Consider the following 22249-nt stretch of genomic DNA (forward strand, 5'->3'; position numbering starts at 1 on the left):
GGGACCTGCCAGGATCAGACCACTTGTCTCTGCTCTAGTCGGCTGTGGGGCTGTGTTCAGGGTTTACAGTATCACTTACTGGATGTTCTTTTGGAAATTTTGCTTATGGAAAAAAAAAAGCCGTATGCTGCAGGGGTTAGGCTTAAAGTGTGGAAGGCTTGTCTCTGCTTTTCCTATGATTCATCTCTCCTCTCTGTGGCAGAGAATATTGCTGACAGAGCACAGGGAAAGCTGGGTGTACCAGAGCTTGTGCCGGAGTAAGGGGAAGCAAGAAATGGGCTGTGCAGCAGAGCGATGCCAACCCAGTTTGATGGTGTTGGAAATTCCAGGTTGTTCTTGGTCTATATATAGAGCAGATGTTATAGGGAATCCAGGGACGGCACATACTTGGAAGACACAGGATCATCAGGGACAGGCAGAGAGCTTCCCCTGCTCTGGGACTGACCATCACCAAGGCCACTCAGTTTTCATCTGCTAATGAAGAAATGAAGGTGAGCCTTCATTTAGAAAGGGAGCCACTTCCCTGTGACCTTTCAATTTCTTTCTTAAAATTACCCTTGCTTTCCCTGTCTAAGCCCCTTTGTGTCTGTGGCTCTTCATCTGACTCATTATAGACTCACTCTGTAATTGAGGGTATGTAGCAGATGGCCAAGAAAGCCCTGTGGAAAAACCATGCTCTTGCACTCCACGTGAGGAGCGCTGTATGTGCTGCATGACTCAACTTTCTTGAACCCTATCCAGATGGCTATGAGTTCCTGGAGATCCTGAAACAGGTTGCCCGGGACAACACTGACAACCCTGACTTGAGCATCTTGTGGATTGACCCAGATGACTTTCCACTGGTGAGTGGCCCAGGCCAAGGTCCCATCCCTGGTGGTCTTCACCATCCATATTTGAGTTTAGCACAAAGTCTTCAAGCATGAGGGACAGACTGAAATAGTTGAAGGTGCTTGAAGAAACCCAGAGGCCACTGTATATGGAGTGGGTGCATATGCTTTTTACACAGCATTGAACTTGGCTTCATGTAGTCATTGCAGTGACCGGACTTACCAGTGTCCTCACTTCTGAGACACCAAGAGGTAACTACTCTTGGACAGGCCCACCCAGGGGATCTGGGAACATTTCTTCTTTAAGAAATAATATAGCCCCTTTGTCTCACCACCTACCTCTCCCTGAGCCTCCAGAGGCAACCAAAATTATTAGAGAATGGAGGCCAGAAGTGAACACTTTGCAGAGTGAAGAACTTGATGAAGCAAAGGAATGACCTGTCTGAGGGCAGAGACAGTGCCTGGCTTGTTTGTCATGAGCTGCTTAAGACTCGGCATCGGGTCTAGCCCATGTGGAAGGCACAAGAACTTTACCACCCCAGTGCTAGTCTCTGTCAATGAAGAATAGCAAGAAAGCTTTGATAATTCTAGTTTTGAGCAAAGTACACAGAATGCATGCCACGCATGAGCCCAGTAACAATAATGGAAGAAGTTACATCCTTTACTATAAGGAACATTCTCTATTGGCCAAGTCCAATGCTGCACCAAGAGCCAGGATCCCCAACACCACATGAGATGGAACCTGGGTCTCTTCAAGAGCCTCAAAGATTAACACATAGGTACTGAATTACAGTGATTTGTTTGAAGATGTGCTCATAGCCCATTACCTCAACAACCCTAAAACTAGGTACTGTTGTAACCCCTATCCCACTGAGAAAGGGCAGCACTTGGCTGTTAAAACCTAGCAGATGTGAAAGCCCCACCGAGATCCATAGTGAAGTCAAAGCTTGGCCTATTGACTGCTTCTGGTAAGGCTAACTGCTGGTAACTTTAGATGTCTGGTTGTTTTCTGGCTATGAGTTGCCTAGGTTATGACTAGTGAAAATGACTGGACAGAGAAAGCTGACATCAAATCCTACACACATAGAGATCAGGTGAACCAAAGGCAGAGACTTCCATGAGATTTGAGGCCAATAGCATAATTCTGGGTAAGCATAAGAAAGCCATGACCATTTAAGCATATAAGATTGCTTTGTTTATTTGCTTTCTGCTGGGTGTGTTTCCAGTTTACCTGTATTGTTTCATTATGCAAACTGGTACATGACCTGCCATTCTTTTGGCCTGTTCTGCATTTATCTTGGTTCTTGCAAAGCAATTTCCAGGCATTTCTAATTTCCAGATCCACGAACACTCAAGCCCATGTCAGTCTGTGCATTTACTAGACAGACCTCTGTCCCTGAACATCTCCATCTCCTTAGCTTCATGGACTCCACTAGTTCCAGTAGCTTGCCCCAGGCAGAGATTTGTCCAGATGGAGTCCTCGTTGGGCTGAAGAAACCTGTCTTGTGTTTGCATTTTATGCCAAGTTACAGCATATCAATGTTTTCCCAGCCATCTCATGTGACAGGTACGAGATAAGGCTTTTAAGAATGGAACATTTAAAAGGAGGTAGAAAGAAATGGCTCTTTCATTACCCACAATCAACGAGTTATAGTTTGGGGATTGCCCTCAGCCATCTTTGTGATAGTTTCTCTGAGAGCTGTGGAAGCATTTATGTTCTATGTTGTCACACTTAAAGTGCTTTAGGGCTGGAGCCAGCCTTGGATTTCCTGTGTCCACAACTGCTTTAAAGGCATTCAACCAATCACAATCCGGTTACTATGGTAGGCTGGCAGGTGAATCCAGCCACAGGGAGAGCCCTCTACCCACTGTCTAACCTGGTCTTTTTGTTATTGCAGCTTGTTGCTTACTGGGAGAAGACTTTCAAGATTGACCTGTTCAAGCCACAGATTGGTGTGGTGAATGTAACAGACGTGAGTATCCCCATCAGGGCCTGGCCAGGCAGTCTCAGCCACCCTGTTGGCTGCCATGCAGCCCTAACAATGAGATCACTCAGGAGTCTACAGCAGCAAGTAGAACTCTTGGGTCTTTCCTAAACTCTAGGAGCTTGACTGTATTCACTTCCAAGCCAAATAACAAGGCCTTCTTATACAAGCAACTCATGCCTACAGCCACCATTGCCTAAGAGAGATGGAGAGGTTGATGTCCAGAAGCCCATGCTGGCAGCCACCTACGTGGTCAGAAGACCCTGATGACAGAAGGAAAGCCCCACGGCAGGAGTTTAGGCATAGATAAACTCAGGGTGGGAAGATGAACCGATAGAGTGGGAAGAAATATAGACTCAGTCCAGACATCTGCTACATAACAAGACAGAAATAGGGCAGATTCAACAAGGGGAACAGCGAGGAGAAGGAGCCACAATAGAGGGCCCACTGCAGCCCAGTGCAGGCAGGGGCTATTGTGAATGGGGCCCATTAACAACATCTCTTTGCCACCCTGTGGTAGCAAATTTCTTGATTAGATGTCCACTCCCTGTTTGAGAACTAATAGCAAGCTAATTTCTTCATTTGAAATTTGAATGAAGAGTAATTCATTCATTCATTATTTTTTGTGTGTGCACAAATGTATTCTCTTGGGTAGTAGAATAGACATTTATTTTGCTGTTATTGAAACAGAATACTTCACAAGACTGTTCTGCATAATTTGGCATTTCCATTTGTCTATCTGTACATATCCCTGATGGGTGTGAGAGACTTGGAGGCCCACTCTGCACAGTTACTTGGAAACCCCTGGCCTGTCTCTACCTCCACGCCTTCACTCACTAGTTCATTCTGTCTGTCACTGCAGGCTGACAGTGTCTGGATGGAGATCCCAGACGATGATGACCTGCCCACAGCTGAGGAGCTGGAAGACTGGATTGAGGATGTGCTTTCTGGAAAGATCAACACTGAAGATGATGATGACGAAGATGAAGATGATGATGGTGATGACAACAATGATGATGATGATGATGATGATGATGATAATTCTGATGACGAGGATAATGATGACAGCGATGATGATGATAATGATGAATAGCTCCAGATCTGGGTGAATCTGATGAGAACGATATCACAACTACCCCCGACCATACAGATGACCCAAGGGGGCAGCAAGCAGCGGTGCCCACACCCAGTCAGCTCTTTTCCTTTCTCCAGCATCTTTTTCTAGTCAGTTCTTGGCAGGAGTGGTACATTTCAGTGAATGCCTTCCCAAACCCAGAAATCCCACTCAGCAGGGACAGGAGGGGAGTGATTCCCATGCTGGCTTCTTTTAAGCATCCAAGAAACAAACAGCTCTTGTTCTTTGCTAGACCATCAGGGGTCATGGAATTCTGGGAGTCTGGAGATAGTATCTCCTGACACCTCTACTCAAGTTTACTTACTGTCTTTGATTCCGATAGTGACAGAAATGACAGCTTGCTATTAGTTCACAAACAGGGAGTGGACATCTAATCAAGAGCCCAGGAAGGTCACATGATTATTCAATTCAGCCCCCAAACCTAGAATCTCAGTGAACTCAGACCCAAGCCTTTGGATAACTATTAGGAATGCTTGAAATGTATGGGCATCACCATCATTTTTAGAATATTAGGATGCTGTGTGGGGGTCAGTTAACTCTCTGAATGTCCCAACAGTTCGAAAGCCTCATATATTCACCAGCAGTGAGAGAAGGGAGAGGCTGAAGGATGAAAGGTTTTTCATTTTTCTGATGGAGACAGTCTAGGTCTCTGAAGGGTTTGTTGGCCGCCTAGTGTGATCTGGGAACTGAATGTCCCTTCTCTGTCCCTGCTAGTAAGTTGTCTCATTCTGAGTTAAAATTGCTTTATCCAATGGTCGATTAACTCCCCATTCATCAGCACTCCTACAGTTGACCAGGGCATCGATAATTAGAGTTCATGATGCCCTGAGGCACTGAGGAAAAAAAAAATCCCAAGTGCCTTTTGAATTGTCTGAAAGCAACATTGTGCTTGGTAGTTTTAGTTGCTAAGTAAGTGTTATAATTTATTTTCAAAATCTGTTAACATGGAGAACACTCTGTGTGGTTTTGTTTTTGAAACTGGGGCAGTCCTTTTATGGAACAGTAATAAACTGACGGACATTAAACTCATATTTTGAAAAGATCGAGGCTATCTTGATAATTCTACCCTGGTCTTTCAGAGTTTGTTTTTGCCTGGCTCCAGTTCTACCTCTCTGCTCCTGTCTGCCCTTCCATGATTAGCATTTCAGTATCTCTCAGCTCTGGACACATTTCCAGGCACTATCATCCATGCCATCAACTACCACCTGTATTAAAGGCCTGCACTAAGGGTCTCTAACCTTGACCTTTGGGCTTTGACCTTGGTCTCTGATCCACTTACATTCAAACTCAACACAACAAAGCCTGAACCCCATCCCTTTCCCCTCTAAACTTGACCTTTTCCATGAAGTCCCAGCTTGGATGAGTGCTTTTGCTATTGATGTTATTGTCTAGGTGACTGAAAGTACCTTGTTCACGTTTGCTCCTACCACACGGGGTGCACACCTGTAGTCACAGCACTTATCCAAATGATAGCACATTGCATAGCCACCCTTCCACTAAATACGGTCTTTAAGAGACAAGACACGCCCTTATCTTTGTATTCCAAGCACTTGGTGCTTTGCCTATCATAACGCAGACAGTATTTATTGAGTCCACTTGTGAATAACTGGTCAGCCAAAGCAGCTGTCATTGCCTAGCATGGTGGATAGAAGAGCTTACAGGGTGTTTTCTGTGCCCTGCACTGTGTTAGGTAGCTTCTGTTGCCATAACAAAATACTTGAGAGAAACAACTTAAAGGAGGGATTTTTACTTCAGCTCACAACATCAGAGGTTTTAGTTTAAGACCTGCTGTCTCCATTGCCTGGGGCCGGAGTTAAGGAGGAATATCATGGTGGCAGCATGTAGCAGAGGAGACTGCTTGCCTGGCTGCATCAGGAACCCCAGAGAAAGAGGGAGGAGCCAGGACTCCAAACTATCCTGTAATGCCCTCCCTCCAGTGACCTACTTACCCACCTCCTAATAGTCCATGGAGCTATGAACTCAACGGACCAAGATGGGTTAGTACCCTCAGGATCCAGTCACCTTTCAAAGCTCCACCTCTGAATACAACTGCATCGAGGATCAAACTTTCAATCTTTGAAGATATTCACATGCATATCATAACAGAATGCCATAGTCTGGGTAGCTTAAGCAACAAAAGTCTGCCTTCCCACAGTTTAGTCCAATGTCAAGTTGCCAACTGTGTTGGATCCTGCTGAGGGCTCTTTTCCTGGCTTCTTGTCTTGTTTGCACATGGCAAATAGATATAGATGGATAGATAGATAGATAGATAGATAGATAGATAGATAGATAGATAGATAGACAGACAGACAAGAGTTCTGATTCTCTTCTAGAAGGATGTCTGTCCTGTCAAACTAAGGTCTTGCCATTATGACTTTATTTGGCCTTGTTTTCAAACGCAGTTAAACCAGGAGCCAACACTTCAATATGATTTTGGGGGTGCCCAATTTAGTCTAGAATGCAGGGCCTCAATATAATTTTCTCCTCCCATAAAACTAAGCAGGTTGTGTTGTGTTCCATCCACCCAAGCCCAGTCATACCTCAAGCAAACTCTTGGGGAGGTGATTGTCCCAAGAAATCTCCGATGCTAAACTTTCAAGTAGCCAAGGAGTGGGGGTCCATTGGAAAAGTGGTCTGTTTCTCAGCCCAGGAAGGTGTGGTGTTCTCGGAGACCTAGAAACCTGTGTGCAGCTGAAACTGTGCTTTGGTGTTCTTGTGTTAGGATCCCTGGGAGTCCAGCTGTTTCCAGACAGGGCTGTTTCAGTGAGTAGCCTGAACCCTCCAAGCAGATACATACTGAGTGTTTTGTTCCACAGCCAGAGCACAATGCTATGTGCTTTCCATATGCTATCACAGCTAATCCTTACAGCAGATTAGAAGTTGTGTCTGGTTATTTTCCTTAATACAGTAGGTCATAGAGGGCCCGAGCAACTTCTCAGAATTATACAAACTCTTTGAAGGGACATAGATACAACTGTATTTTTTTTTTAACTTAAAAGGATTTACATTAAGGATCAAAACACTGCATTCTTTTTCCCTCAGAGCATGTCTGAAGACAGACTCAAGTGAATTTCCAATAACTGCTTTTATTGCTTGAATCCATTTATCTTTCCATTCTGAGTTCATAATCAACTCAAATGATACTCGAAATGTGGCCTAATTAAAAACACAAGATCTGCTATTCCTTTAAAAAGAAAGAGCATGATTCAGTGTATAATCTGGAACAAAGAATTCCTTTCAGTGTATGTTCATTAAACACCATCCCAGAACTTGAAAAGAGCTTGTCTTTTCTAGAAGAGATTGTGACCTCTCCAGCATTCCTGTTTGTCACCCTGGGAGGAGTCTCTATTGTATCATGTGCAGACTACATTTCAGCTCGCTTTCATTGGCATGTGTTCCTCACCTATAGGTCTGATAACAACCCTGGGGAAGACTGGTTTACTTATTTCTACTCTGTCCAAGTTTGGGTAGGCAAGTAATAAAGCTTGTGACAAGTGTATAAGCACGATACAAATCAACTTTAATGGCTATTATCCATATTAAAAATACACAAAATAAACCTAGTGATTATTCAAAGTGAATCTTAACCCAAAAGCTTTTGGCAGCATGGTATCAGTTGCTTGGACTGGCTTAGATAGCCACCAGCCACAGAAACAGGACCATTGTTTCTCCTTGGTTCAGTGTGGACGTTTGTGGTGCAGGATGATCTTTCTCCTCAAGGGAGTGAAGTCCTTCAGGAACACGGCCTTCTTTTGTGAGAAACAGAGCAGCAGCCTGGGTATGAGCATGGAAGTGTCATGCCATCTGGAAATGGAATGACCACAGCCACCTAGCAGACCTAAATATTTGCAAGATGGGTTAAGAAGAGTCTTTAGACTCAGTGTGATATTTTTATAACCCAAATTCTTTAGTGATAACTTCAAATCTGAGTGATAACTCTCAGACCTTCACTGACTCCTAACACTCCTAAATAATCACATGGGATTAGTATGTGGTCACTGGTTTAGTGTTGAGTGTACTTCCTGCTCTCATTCATTCACTCACTCATTAAAAAGTTATAGACTTTTTGATAGCCTATAGACCAATAGACTCCTAAACTTCATTGCACATAGATTAAGGACCGCAAGAATAAGCAGGTAAATGGGGCAGCTGAGCAGAGAAGCAAAAGAAAAATGTTTAAAGTGCCCAGTTTCAGTTCTGAAAAATGCATCTTTACATTTCTTGAAACATTATGAACTCTGAGACCACAGGAACACATTTGGACATGGACCCAGGCAGCAGAGCCAAAAGTCAACAATCATTTCGGATTTATCTATGGCAACATGAGCCTGTGTAACTAGGACATTTGCACGACATACTGGCACTAATGGTAAATGACATCTTGCCTGTGTATTCTCCTGCCAGCAGGTCCTGCCTCTTGCTCTGGGCTTTACCTACTGCTGTCCTGATGTCTTTATTCTGCTTCTTTAATATGATAGTCTATCATCTGAGACCTGCCGTGGATATCGCTGTGTAAATAAAGTTCTGATTGGCCAGTGGTCAGGCAGGAAGGATAGTGTAGGCGGGACAAGAGGAGAAGGCTGGGAAGAGGAAGGCTGGGAGGAGACACCGCCAGCTGCCGCCATGAAAAGGAACATGTAAAGACACTGGTAAGCCACGAGCCATGTGACAAAGTATAGACTAACAGAAATGGGTTAATTTAAGATAGAAGAACTAGATAACAAGAAGCCTGCCACGGCCACACAGTTTCTAAACAATGTAAGTTTCTGTGTGTTTACTTGGTTGGGTCTGAGTGACTCTGGGACTGGCGGGTAAGAGAGATTTGTCCTGACTGGGCCAGGCAGGAAATTCTAACTACAGAGACCCTCAAAACTCCTCCACATTCTACAGCTACACAGAAAAGAGCCACAGGCTCCTGTCTGCATGTGGCTTTAATTTTTTTCCCCCCAGAAGGGTTTGCTCCTGAACTTATGAACTTTGAACATCTGGGCTGGTGGCCCAAGGAAATAGATTATCATTAATCTATACGATAAGTATCTTCAAATCAATTGCTTTCTCTGATCCCTGTCCATGCAACTGGTAGGAATGTGTGCGCTATCAACATTGCAAGCGAGTGAAGGGTAGCTGAGTGTGGAGGCAGCAAGCATCAACATCTCTTCATCAGATAATCTAGTTCCCCCAGCTAAAGCAGGTCAATAATTTAAAACCAATTACCAAGGCAAAATGAATTACCAAACACAATTGACGGTGCACCTCTCACCCCTACCCACTCTCCTTGATGTTTTTTACTTGATTTACTCAAAAGTTGGCTTCCACCCCAGGTTTAGAGTCACCCCAGGATTTCATCTTTTGCTATGTGTTTCCTCCCCATAAAATGACCAGTGACTGACTGTTCATTTTCATCGAGGTGATCATGGCTCTTCACCGACCTTCCTCCTCTCTCATAATCCACTTTTCATAGAAACTCGACACTGTCAGAAAATCAAATCAAGATTTAAAAAAAAAAAAATGTTCCCTGCAAAGAAAGCCGAGCTCAAAACTGAAATCATCACCGGGGCAGTGGTGGTGCATGCCTTTAATCCCAGCACTTGGGAGGCAGAGCCAGGCGGATCTCTGTGAGTTCAAGGCCAGCCTGGGCTACAGAGTGAGTTCTAGGAAAGGCTCCAAAGCTACACAGAGAAACCCTGTCTCGAAAAACCAAAATAAATAAATAAATGAATAAAAATAAATAAATAAATAAAAACAAAAAACCAAAACCGAAATCATCACATCAGAAAGGGAGATGGTATGCACCTTGGACTCTCAGTTTATCTTCCAAGTTCATAGCTTACGTAGTGTGTAAAATGTTTTAATGTTAATTAGGAAGAGATGATAGTGTCAATGGAGAACCCAAAAGAAAACCACACAACGTTAGCTACTAGGTAGTGTGTCTGTGATAGACACCAGCCTTGTCACCAGCATCGTGATGAGAGGGCATTTCACAGAACAAACCTTAGAGAAACAAAGGGACTTGTACACATAGCTATAAGTCACACCATTCATTTACATACTCGGAAATGTCCAGTTAGAGCACATGACCCGTTCAGTGCAGCAGCATACATTTAGGCATTGGCACAGTCTTAGTCAGGGTTCCTATTGCTGTGAAGAGACACCATGACCATGACAACTCTTATGAAGGGAACCATTCCACTGGAGCAGCTTACAATTTCAGAGGTTTAGTCTGTTATTATCATGGTGTGACATGGTGGCTTGCAGCTAGACATGGTGCTTGTGAAGTAGCCAAATGTCCTACGTCTTACAGATAACAGGAAGTGGACTGAGATTCTCGGTGATATCTTGAGCATATATGAGACCTCAACACCTCCCTTCATAGTGACACACTTCCTTCAACAAGACCACATCTACTCCAACAAGGCCACACCTCCTAATAGCGCCACTCCCTTTGAGGGTCATTTCCTTGCAAACCACCACAGTCATATATACATGGTATCTGGTGACTCTAAGTACACAGGCTAGGCAGAAATTGCCCTGGTTTACAAAGCACAACACTAACTGCTCAAAAAGAATATGGTCCATGACCACATACTTTGTTTACTCTACTAGAGGAGGATAGATGCTGGGTTCAAAATCCAGAGATGAAAATCCCTGCTAACAAAATCAACTGTCAGATGGCCTCCCTCCCAAGTCCTGACCCAGACATCTCTGGTCCTCACTGGAGTTCAGTTGATTTCCCCCGGCAGGACAGTGTCTATCATTGTTACATCCTTACTGGTTTCCTGCTCTCTGTGAAATAGTTGTTCTCGTCGGTGGCCACTTAGAAATGAACTTCAGTTAAGCAGGTCATAATTCGGGGGTTTCAGAGGAGCTGACAATTTAAACCCTGGAGTAACCATCATAGAAATAAGATATTATTAACATTAGATGTTCTTATGCCCACGTTTTAAGGACAGTGATCAATTCAAAAGGATTGTTCTTTTATGTCTATAACTGAAGGGCAATAGCACCTGAAAGCAATGATCATACTCCCTTCCTGGCTTCCTGGCATCATGCTTCCGGCTACATTGTTTATAATCCAGGTTGAACTGAACTTGTCACCATGGGTCAGGTGTCTCAATGCCATTACCAATCCCCTAGACAAAGGTTTATATTTTGATGTTTTCATAGGCTGGGAGGGGGGTTGAAAACTTCTACATCAGTGGTTCTCAACCTCTGGGGTGTGACCTTTGGGGCTTGTCAAATGACCCTCTTACAGGGGTCACCTAAGACCATGGGAAAACACAGATATTTACATTACAATTCCTAACAGCAGCAAAATTACTGTTATGAGGTAGCAACAACAATAATTGTATGGTTGGGGGTCACCACAACATAAGGAACTGTATTAAAGGGTCACAGCCTTAGGAAGGTTGAGACCCACTGTCCCACACAATGAACAAATTCACAGTGAATGCACCTGGCCATGCCTAAACGCTCAGAGAAGCAGAAACACAGACAAAGCCAGACACGCTGCAAGCTCAGCTGCTGTGATCCAAATACCATGTCAGGGCCAAAAGAATCAGAGACTCAAGATAAAAGCCTGGAAGTTTGTTACATTTGTCCCCGGGAGTTAATACAAAAGTGTCTTTATTTCATCTAGATGAGAACAAGTCAGTGGTCTTTCTGAGAAAGCCACCTTGCCCACACTGCCTCAGGCTCCAGGAATCTCTATGGTGTTGAGAAACTTGGTTCCACAATAATCATCAGAGAGGTGCATTCCATAAGCGAAACAAATTGGGTGACTTAGGTAGAAAGGGGCGGGATGGGAGGACTGGGTGTCCTAAGCTCTCATTTCATTCCGTAGATTTTCACTCCCTGTTCACCCTTGGGAATTCATCTTAACTCCCAACACAGTAACCACGTGAGCACTGTTCCTCCATCTCCTCCTATCTTCCACCGAAACAGCACAACCAAACCATAACTTAGAGACAGTGGGATAGAGGGAAGACGGGTCTCTTTTCTTTTTAACCCCTGGGTTCCATTTTATGTGTACTCTGCCCACAGTCCAAAGGGTAGATATGGGGCAACGGGGAGAAAATGAGACTATGGAGTCCAGGGGCCAGACCAAGAGCTCCAGATCCCCACCCTCCTGGCTACAGCCAACTCCTCGTCCCATCTCAGCAGGGCTAACTTGACCCTCCCACCAGAAAAAGCCAGCTCAGGCCCCTATGCCCAAGGCCCCAGGTGAGCCTCTTGCTCTGGTCTAGCAAGGAGAGGTTGGAGGCAAATGGCCCTGGCTGGGGAGCAGAGCTGCAGCTGAAGCCCAGCAGGTTAAGGCTCGCTCTCCCAGAGAGGAGGGCTCCTTCAGTTCTTCCCATTATGTAGCCCAGTGGGCCAGCCTGGTGAAGAAGCTTCCCACGGGACCAAACGGTAAAAACCCAAAGTGAAAGAAATGACCTTTCTCCTGAGGAATTCTCCGCCTCAGGTTCCCACTCAAGATGTTGTCTCCAGGACCCTCCTCCACACCCAGAGATGCCAAACCACTTAGCTCATACTTCGGGTAGAGTGGGCAGAGGGGCCTGTCTGAAATCCCACCTACCAGGCAGGAGTCCCCCGCAAATGAAAGGGGCCCTAATTCAAACACTGGGGAGGGCAAGCTGTGTAGAGTGAGTCCGACTTACAATAATAACTGGAGAGTGTCAGCACCCTCCCCCTCCTTCTAGGACAAAATAGTGTTTTGTCAAAATGGGGACTCATTTGTTTTCATTTGAATGATGCCACAAAGAAATGCATCACTTTATACACTAATAAAAAAATTAATAAAAAAAAATGTGGTCCCGATCTGATTTTCTGAGCTTCTGATTAATGCTCAATAAGGTGCTTCCAGTGGGGTCGAGCTAGGGTTAGCTCATGATTCTGCTGAGGACCCGTCAAGAACCACACTCCAGGCTTAAAAACAGGGCATGTTTTATTTATAATGGGATATGACAAGGTTACATAGTAGTAAATTCACAGTAGTGATTTATTTTTTTGTGATGTAACAAGATCCATAAAGAGCAAACACTACCCAGAAATACTTTATGTCGTTTTATAATCACAGGGTCTCTGCTGCAGGACTCTGTAAAGATCATCTAGACGTTCCTGTCAATTTCCATAACTACTCATTGGTTGTTTCTTTGAAAAGTTACATTGATAGATGCACAGGCGGCTTCCAGGGCAGTGAACTTAAGCACCAACCCCCATACAGCCTGCCCTTTCTTTGTCTGTTTCTTGCTGTTTGCAGGTCGCAGAGGTCCTAGTGCAAGACAAGCTTTAATGGGCATGCCTGCAGGGTGGCAACAGGCTCCCACAGACATCCCCTCAGTGAGAGGCCGGTGTAAGGGAGAATACAGACAAGGAGCCAGCTTAAGGTGACCTTCCAAAAGCCAGGACTGAGGAACTCTCTTGAACAGAGATGTAGACTCTCACAGGCCCAGCCATACACACATGTACAAATGAGACACACGCCGATTTGTTGCTGGTCACATGAATGTTCTGAGTGCCAACAAGCAAACATGTCTACCTGGCAACACACACTCAGAGAAGTACAGGCAGGAACCAGCCCTCCCCTTCCCTGACTCATGTTCACATGTAGGAAGTGTTGCAAAGCAGGGCCAGGGTTGGGAAGAATAAACCAGGGACCTCATTTCCTTGTTTCACTGGGTCAATGATTGGCGGTGAGGAGAAGGGGGTGGTCAATTTCTGAGTCCATCATGTTGATAGCAGCTTACAGATAGAGCTCTGTTCTGGATAGTTTTATGTCAACTGGACACAGCTAGAGTTATCAGAGACAAGGGGACCTCAATGGAGAAAATGTCTCCATAAGATCTGTCTGTAGGCAAGCCTGTAGGGCATGTTCTTAAATAGTGATCTGTGGAGGAGGTCCCAGTCTACTGTGGGTGGTACTATTCCTGGCCTGGTGGTCCTGGTTCTATAAGAAAGCGGGCTGAGCAAGCCATGATGAGCAAGCCAGTAAGCAGCACCCCTCCATGGCCTCTGCATCAGCTCTTGCCTCCAGGTTCCTGTCCTGTTTAAGTTCCTTTCCTGGCTTCATTTGATGATGAAATGTGATGTGGAAGTATAAGTCAAATAAGCCCTTCCCTCCCCAAGTTGCTTTGGTCATGGTGTTTCATCACAGGAATGGTGACCCTGACTGGGACAAGCAGTTACATTTAATACATGCACTCAAGAAGATGGCATAGAAAGGAGAGCTGGCCGCCACCACCAATGATTTGAGGGGCAGCAAGAGAGCATCCTAAGCCTTTCTTAGACTCGCCAGAATGGCCAGGCTCCCCATTCATTAGAAAGGAGTCCCACACTCCTAACAATGAATTGTGAAGAGACAAACATACCCAGGTCACTGACTTCACACTCTCTGTTGTAAAGAATCTGTATTCTTGCAGATCTAGAAAGGGAGAGTCAGAGGAAGAAAGGGAGATGGTAATTGTGGGGGGACGTGATGGTTAAGCATTTTCTCTGGGGCTTACTTTATGAACCTTAGCCAAGAGTTTTTTGACTCTGTGGATAATCTATGGATGGATGAGCCTTATAACTTTAAAATCTATTCTGTCTCCCATGATGCAGAACAGTCAATTCATGGACTATTTAAGACTGCGTTTTCTTTTTTCTTTTTTTTTAAGCACACACTTTTGAACAAAAGTTGTCTACCCTTGTAGACAACTGAAAATCACTAAGGGAAAGCCAGCAATATCGGACCTACACTCTGCATTGGGTTCTCCCACATTTAATGTTAGAATTTTAATAACTCAGGTTGAAAGTTATAGGGGGAAAATCGATAAACATTTAAGGTAATGGAATCCCGTGTACTCTAATAGGCTCCTGCATCCTTCTAGCCTTAGGGCACAGTTTACATCCTTGAAAAACAATATGCTACAGGAGTGCAAGAAATGAAGTAAGAATTTACTTCTTCAATTGTGTGATGCAGCTTTCTGCAACTTTACATTTCATTTTCAAAGTATTGCTCCCATGGTCCCACTGCACCAGTAACTCAAGCTGTTAAGACGATGGGAGCACAAGCTTAATTTGCTTTTGATTTTGCTTTTTTTTCCAGGAAGGAATCAATGCAAACTTCATGTTTTGAAAAAAAAAAATCGATATTCAATTTACATCCAGGAAGTCTGAAATTCTACTATGCAAAGAGTCATAGAGGGAGGGGGGGCAGGAGAGAAAATAAATTAATTCCTTAATTTAAACCTTTCTTACCCTGCTGGGAATGCACACACCAATACATGACTCCAACTTAACCCCTTTGAGACCCATAATTTAAGACAGCATTGGAAGCACAGTATTTTAAAGCCCTGATGAGCAGTGTTACATTTAACTCCATATTATTTACATTTATGGCACTTACGACCGCACGGTATTCGTGGCCAAGCAGCTACTCTGTGACGTTACCCTCCACAGACAGCCAGTCTCTCACAGACTACCCACCCCTTACCTTATCTCCTAAAATATTCCTGAGAAAGACATCATGAGGAACTTCCAGTCAGAAGGGACCTAAAGGGAAAAACTAAGACCAAAGCACCCTGGTTCCACGATGCGTGTCTCAAACAGAGCCATGTTATTAACACGGGACATCTTGACTCCATGCCTCGCCCATGTGATTTCCCTCCCTTTCCCAACACATCTTTCCAAGCTAAAAGCTGTTGAGTGAAGAAGAATGCTCACTTTTCCAAGTACAGACACATTGCAAATATCCCAAGCCAATTTTGATTTTTTTTTAAAAAAAGACAGATAAAATAGTGTGATTTATGGAATGCATGAACAGAAAGGGTATACATGCACAGATGTGGAGCATGTTGACAGTGTTCTCCTTTCCTGAAACAAGATCCCTGAAGCCGGGGAAGGAAAGAGTGAATACCTGGGAATCATTGTTTCAGATACAGGAAGGCAAACAGAGACCAAGATAGTCCACTTCAAGGTTTTGGGACATGGCTCCTTGGGCACTTCCCTGCACAGGGCTCTGCCAGTAGGCACCTCATGTCTACAAATAGGACACCAAGGGGCTAGTCCTCTGAAACCAGCTGACAGAAGGGGCCTTCTGGACTGCAATACCCAACCCCCACTGTCCCTTTTCCGACACCCCCTTTCCTTTTCTCCTCCAGACCAATAATTAAGGGCAATTTATACAAGGGCAGAGTAACCTTTCCCTTGCAGTACGTTGCACAGTGATGGTAGTCCCAAACCACAGGGATGGGACAGCAGTAGTTGCCAGCGTGGTGGGCATTGTTTGATCTCCTGTGGTAGGGCAGCTTGGCACATGAGCTTTGTGAGTACTTGTCTCCCTGGGAAATTGGATGGATCCAAGGGGCACCTGCCACCTGGGAGTCACAGTGTTGGTCTCTCCTGGTTTGGGAAAAGCAGTGCTAAGGAGGACTGGGCAGATGGGGCTCCTGCTGCAGCCTAAAGGGGGCTCTGCAGCTCAGTGGCTCCCCAGGGCCATACCTTGCTTCTGAAAAAGACTCTGTGCAAAGAGCGTGAGGGCATACTGGGAAGCCAAGTCCCTGTCAGCTCTGGAGGGCCGAGCTAGCCTCCCTGGGGCTGCCCACCAGGTGGAGCTGTGGTCTGAGTGCTCAAAGTGGGCTACAGTGGAGTTCAGGTGGGCAATGCCAGGGGTAGGGAAGGGCTACCAGCCTCGGGTCAACAGAGAGATGGGCCAGAAACAGGGCAGGTAGTTCCCTCACTCTGGAAAATGGAAAGCCGATCACTTAGCGGCTGTAACCGGCAGCACCCATTTTCTGTTGGTCTTTCTCCAGGGAATCTAAGGCAACAAAGAATAGATGCAGGTGGGCGGGCATTTCCTGGACCGCCCACCACTCCCCGGGATGGTGTGGTGATACGAAAAATCACATGTACAAACGCACGTGTGGATGTGTAGTGTCTGGTTTCCTGAAATAGAATAAAGTGAGTCCCCTAGGACCTAGGAGGGGGTCGACCAGAAGTACATAGGAACATGGTACTGGGCAACAGGCAGGGACCAGTAAGGCAAGGCTCCCAAGGACACAGCAGCTACACTTTGGTTTACAGCTGTCACAGAAACTCCAGGGAACAGCTTCCTCAGAAGTCTCATCTATTAAAGTCAGATGCCACCAGTCGCTTGTCGTGGGTGGACATCTCCTGCTTCCTTCCCAATAAAGTGCAGATGGTTGAAGGATACTGGTCTGTCATCTGCCAGTTTCAGTCAGCATCGAAGAATAATAAAAAAAAAAATCTTTATAAAAGGTCTTCCCCCGGACATATATATCTCTCTATATATTCTTTTGTTTTTCATAAAGCCTCAAATATAGAACTTTCAAACTGATGTCTCAGACTGTAAGCGAAGAACAAACTTGTGAGATTTGGGGTCTATGAACTCTTCCGAGAGGACGATGAATGGGATTTTCTTCACATTCACGACGAGGCTGAAGTCCAGGCATTTAAGGACGAAAACGATTCCGTCCCGTAACCCATTCGTCACGGCTTCGTCACTAATAAGTCTCCACTGGGTCGAGAGCCAGCGTTCCTTGTCATACTGCAAGGTGGGGCCCGCACTGAGGTATCGTTCGAGGAAAGCCTGAAAGCCAGAGACAGACATTAGGGAAGTAACAAGGGCTGCTGTGCCGTGAGGCCAGGGGCCGTCTTTCTTATCCCTAGGAAATGTTACCCATTACACCCAGGCCGGAGACCAGAGTTCAGCTTCTCATGCTAAAGCCCCACGAGACCCTCTCTGGGGAAGGAAGACTTCTTGGACTTCCTCACTGGTTTTTAGTTTTTGTTTGTTTAAGTATTTATTTATTTTTGGGCAATTTGCAACCACAGGGTGAGTCCAGAGAAGTGGAGTATCGACTAGTGTTTGTCAGAAGGCACTGCTAATGTAACATGCTACCTGTAGACACAGGTACCACTATATACACTCTCCCACCAAAACTTCATGCTGTGACTGCTCGGTCACTGACCCTTCCTCTGGGAGGATACAACACTACCTCACTCCCTGGCCTACCACGAGGTGGGAAGGGTCAGTTCTCACAAGGCTCTCCTAGTTCCTGCTGGAGCTCAGTTGGCACACTGTGACCAATGGTTATTTTATGCAGAACTGATGTCCGTGTGGCCAGTTCTAGGGAGGGGCAGACCAATGTGCTCTCCCTTCTTCTGAGCTCTTGCTCCAGGGACACCAAGCTCTCTGATTCCACGACATCCTCTCCTGCGCCATTTCTCCTTGCCCTTCACACCCCAAACTCTCTTCTTGACCCCCTCAAATGGACTGGCACACCCTTCTGTCAAAGCTCCTGAAATCACTGGGATGATCTCATGTCATATTTCACTTTCTGAACTATGACCGACTCGCTGTCTCCCAGCTTCATGCTCATAGAGGGTAAGAACTACATGACCGTTGTTTTCTTCTTTTTAAAGTGTGGCTTTCTAGTTTATCTGGCATAGAATTAAATACACAAGTCAGTTGAGTTGAGAGAAAGAATAAGCCAATAATATAAATGGGAAAACACTGGCAGGTATCCATCTGGTCCTAGGCCGAGGTCAAGACGTTTTCAGTTTTCAAGCAATCCTCTTTCGTAACTCCTCTGCTCTGCAAGCAGCTGTCGCCATGGTGATAGGTACACAGAAGGTGTGGCCCCGTTCCAGTGAAATCGGAGTCAGAGAAACAGCCAACCCCTGGCTTTGACTCATGAAACTTAATTCAAACGTGCATCAACAGACAAGCAGTTAAGCAAATCTGTGTATCTGGTGGAATCAGACGCAGCTTTTCACAGGGAGAGAGTGGGGGCTGTGTGAGTCAGGTCAGTGTGGATTGAGAGAAAGAGCCAAGAAGCCTGGAGTGGAGCGAGCGCATTTCCAAAATACAGACACGTCTAGTATCATCAAAGCATTCCCACCTTAAAACTAGCAACCAGACACAGCAGAGAGAATATACACCAGTAAGAAGTGTAGGGGGTGGGGGCAGGCAGTGCTTTTTGTCCTCAAAAGTTTCTTTTAATTTTAGTTTTGGGGTTTCTAATTACTTTATTTGTTTATTTTTGTGTGTGGTTGTGTGTGTACACGCTCATGCATATGCATGCCACAGCATGTGTGTGATTGGAAAATAACTTCCAGGGTCAATTCTCGCCTTCCGGCATGTAGGTTCAGGGGCTTGAACTCAGGCTTGGTGACAAGTACCTTTATCCACAGCACCATATCTCACCAGCTCTGATTGTTTTTGTTGTTATTTGTTTGTTTCTGTGAAGGGTTCTGCTAGGCAGTCCAGGTTGGACTAGCACTCACTACATAGCCCAGGGTAGCTATGAATTTAGGATCCTTTTGCTTCTGCCTCCCAAGCACTGTGATTACAATCATAAGCTACCATGGCTGGCTGAAAACATAATCTTCTACACTGGACTTTTCTTTTTTCACAATAAACATTCAAGAAGGCATAAGTTTTAAAATGAAATGGGAAGAAACCAGACAACTTTAGGGAACCCTGAAGAAAGAAAATCAGCTGGCCCTTCCCCTTGCCAGAGGCCATTACTCTGCACATAGGCACGTTGTTTTCTATCTGCAACCTCTGTTCATGCTCTGTTGTATTTGGAGTTTTGTAACTAAATATTCAACAAGTTTACCCCCACATTCCAACAGATGGGTAACCTCTAGACATCTATACACTTTAGAATTCATCATCTCTTGGTGCCTTACAATATCTACTTCAATGTGATGCTAATTAGCTGCCACACTGTGTTTTTTTTGGGACAGTGACAGGAAAGCTATGTACATACTCAATGTGGCAGGAAAGTGTGTGTACGTGCTCAGTGTGTTAAGAAAGCATGTGTTTGTGCTCAGTGAGTCAGGAAAGTGGGTGTATATGCTCATTGTGACAGGGAAGTGTATATGTGCACAGTGTGTCAGGAAAGCATGTGTATGTGCTCAGTGTGTTAGGAAAGCATGTATATGTGCTCATTGGGACAGGAAAGTGTGTATATGTGCTCAGTGTGTCAGGAAAGCGTGTGGACATGTTCAGTGCAGGAGTGCACATCTCTATCCATGGCTGGCTGACTCCACAGATGAGGAACCCACAGATACAGAGAAGAGACTGTGCTGGATAATGCTCCTGGGTGACAAGCTACTGAATCAACAAAATGGGAATGTTACAGTTTCTCACTGGATATTTCCGCTTGGCTTTTCCACATCGGTAGTGCTGACAACTGTGGGAAGTGTAACAGGACAAGAGCTATCAAATATTACCTATGCACCAATGCCAAGGCCATTCATATGATTTACATGTAGCCTTACCTATCATCATTTTGTACCCAACAACCCTGTCAAGCAGATATCCCTACTTTATATGGGAGGAATCAAGTATAGACGTAGCTGAAGCTATCCTGTCCCTGCTCGGCTCCTGCGGGCCTCAGACCCAAGCAAACACACAGAGACTTACATTATTTATAAACTGTATGGCCTAATGGCTCAGGCTTCTTGCTAGCTGTTCTTATATCTTAAATTAACCCGTTTCTATTAATCTATAAGTTGCCACATGGCTCGTGGCTTACCGGTATCTTAACATGTTGCTTCTCATCACGGTGGCTGGCAGTGTCTCTCTTCCTCAGCCTTCCACTCCCCAGAATTCTTCTCTCTCTTTGTCCCGCCTATCCTATACTTCCTGCCTGGCTACTGGCCAATCAGCATTTTATTTATCAATCAATCAATCAGAGCAACACATTCACAGCAAAGAGAACATCCCACAGCATAGAGAACAAACTTGTGCACAGGAACAAACTATCTGAGTGGTTGGGGCGAGGATCTAAAGCCACCATGTCACCTGCTCACCTGTCCTTTCTGTTTGCCCAGTATCCATCCCTCAAAGTGTATTAATGACATAATCCAAAAGACTGCTCAGTAAAACAGCTTCTAGAACATCCAAACCGGTGGCATCATTTCTACCAAAAACTGATAACTACTAAGTTGGGCTTTATCAAATGACTGGTATGATTTTAAGTATACGACATGAATCAACATGAAGTGTTAGGAACACCCTCAAATGCATAGGTTGTATAGCCAGCCAGTTGGTGGAGGACCCAGGTTAAAATGGGTCTGTTGAGCTCCAGGGCCCACCCTACCACTGCCCTGCCCTGGTACAAGGTGAAATCCTTTTCTTCTGTTATAGAACTTGGAGGTCTTTAAAATGTACTTTTAAAAAACAATTATACTGGGCTGGGGAGCTGTCTCAGTGGACAAAGAGCTTGCTGTACACGTATGAGGATCTATGTTCAGATCTTCAGCACCTCCACAAAAGGCCATACATGACAGTGTATGCTTGCAACCCCTGTGCTGGGGAGGCAGAGAGAGGAGGGTCCCAAAGGCTCACTGACCAGCCAGTCTAGCAGGATCACTGAGTTCTACGTTCAGGGAGAGACCCTGTGTCAAAAATGAGGTGGAGGGGTTGGAGCGACAGCTCAGCAGTTACAGAGATCTTGCAGCTCTTCCAGAGGACCCAAGTGGTCCCAGAACCATCAGGAGACTCACAGTCATCTGTAACTCTAGTTTCAGGGGAGGGGCCTAACATCGTCTTCTGGCCTTTTCTGATGCATCCAAACACACACAAGAGATGCTCACACCGTAACACACAAGTACAAACAAACAAAGTAATGTGGTGAGCCAAAGAGGAGACACAGATGTCAGGTGACCGGCCAAACTCAGGGCCCTGCCTGCCCACCAACCCCAGCAGCGCACCTTGGGGGTCATGCTGTTGGTGATGCAGAAGGCCAGGTGTTGCAGGATACTTTCCATGCTGTGGTAGTGCTGCTGGCGCGTGGTCCGCAGGTACTTCTGGAGCGCCCTGGCCATGGAGGGGAAGATGGCCTGAGCTGCCTCCCTGGGGTCCATCACCTCTCCAGGAGATTTCTGCTGCTCCTCAGCCTGGAGACGCTGGATGTGGATGAAGGCTTCTTCCACTGCTACTACCAATCTGGAAGGAGATGTGGCGCAGTCATGAAGACAGTGCCCACGGCAGGGTTGAGGGACAGTCCCCTAAGATCCAGAGGGCCGCCTGTCTGCTGCAGCACCCTGGACCTACCACCAACTTCCCCAAGGTTCTGTCACGCTGCTTATCCCTAGCTGTCCTCCGGAGGATGGGAAGAGCCCGGGAGGAAGCAAAGCAACAGGAGAAATACGATTGGGTTGGGGTGGTGTGGTCTTTAGGGCTTCTCTGCCAATCATGAGCTCAGAAAACTCACTTTAACCTGGGCTTTTATTTCTCCACTAAGAGGTGAGAAAATTTCTGCTCAGACTCCATCTGGGAGGAGGAA

The 22249-nt window shown here is 45.4% G+C and overlaps 2 protein-coding genes across 5 annotated transcripts in view; one reads left to right on the top strand and one right to left on the bottom strand.

Annotated features, from left to right (window-relative positions):
- The window catches only part of Casq2 (calsequestrin 2), a 67306-nt gene extending 62152 nt beyond the window's left edge, over positions 1–5154 (top strand). For both annotated transcript variants that reach the window (XM_036191083.1, XM_036191084.1), the window contains 3 exons: positions 742–842; positions 2726–2800; positions 3675–5154. In XM_036191083.1, coding sequence (XP_036046976.1) covers positions 742–842; positions 2726–2800; positions 3675–3905 — 407 coding nt within the window. In that variant the 3' untranslated portion in view covers positions 3906–5154. The remainder of the gene's footprint in view (positions 1–741; positions 843–2725; positions 2801–3674) is intronic.
- An 8794-nt stretch (positions 5155–13948) lies between these two features.
- The window catches only part of Vangl1 (VANGL planar cell polarity protein 1), a 50362-nt gene continuing 42061 nt past the window's right edge, over positions 13949–22249 (bottom strand). For all 3 annotated transcript variants that reach the window (XM_036191067.1, XM_036191069.1, XM_036191068.1), the window contains 2 exons: positions 21675–21909; positions 13949–17535 (listed from right to left, as the gene is read on the bottom strand). In XM_036191067.1, the coding sequence (XP_036046960.1) occupies positions 17275–17535; positions 21675–21909 (496 nt within the window). In that variant the 3' untranslated portion in view covers positions 13949–17274. The remainder of the gene's footprint in view (positions 17536–21674; positions 21910–22249) is intronic.

The sequence above is a fragment of the Onychomys torridus genome, chromosome 6 (assembly GCF_903995425.1).
Source record: "Onychomys torridus chromosome 6, mOncTor1.1, whole genome shotgun sequence".
In the NCBI taxonomy this organism is placed as follows: domain Eukaryota; kingdom Metazoa; phylum Chordata; class Mammalia; order Rodentia; family Cricetidae; genus Onychomys; species Onychomys torridus.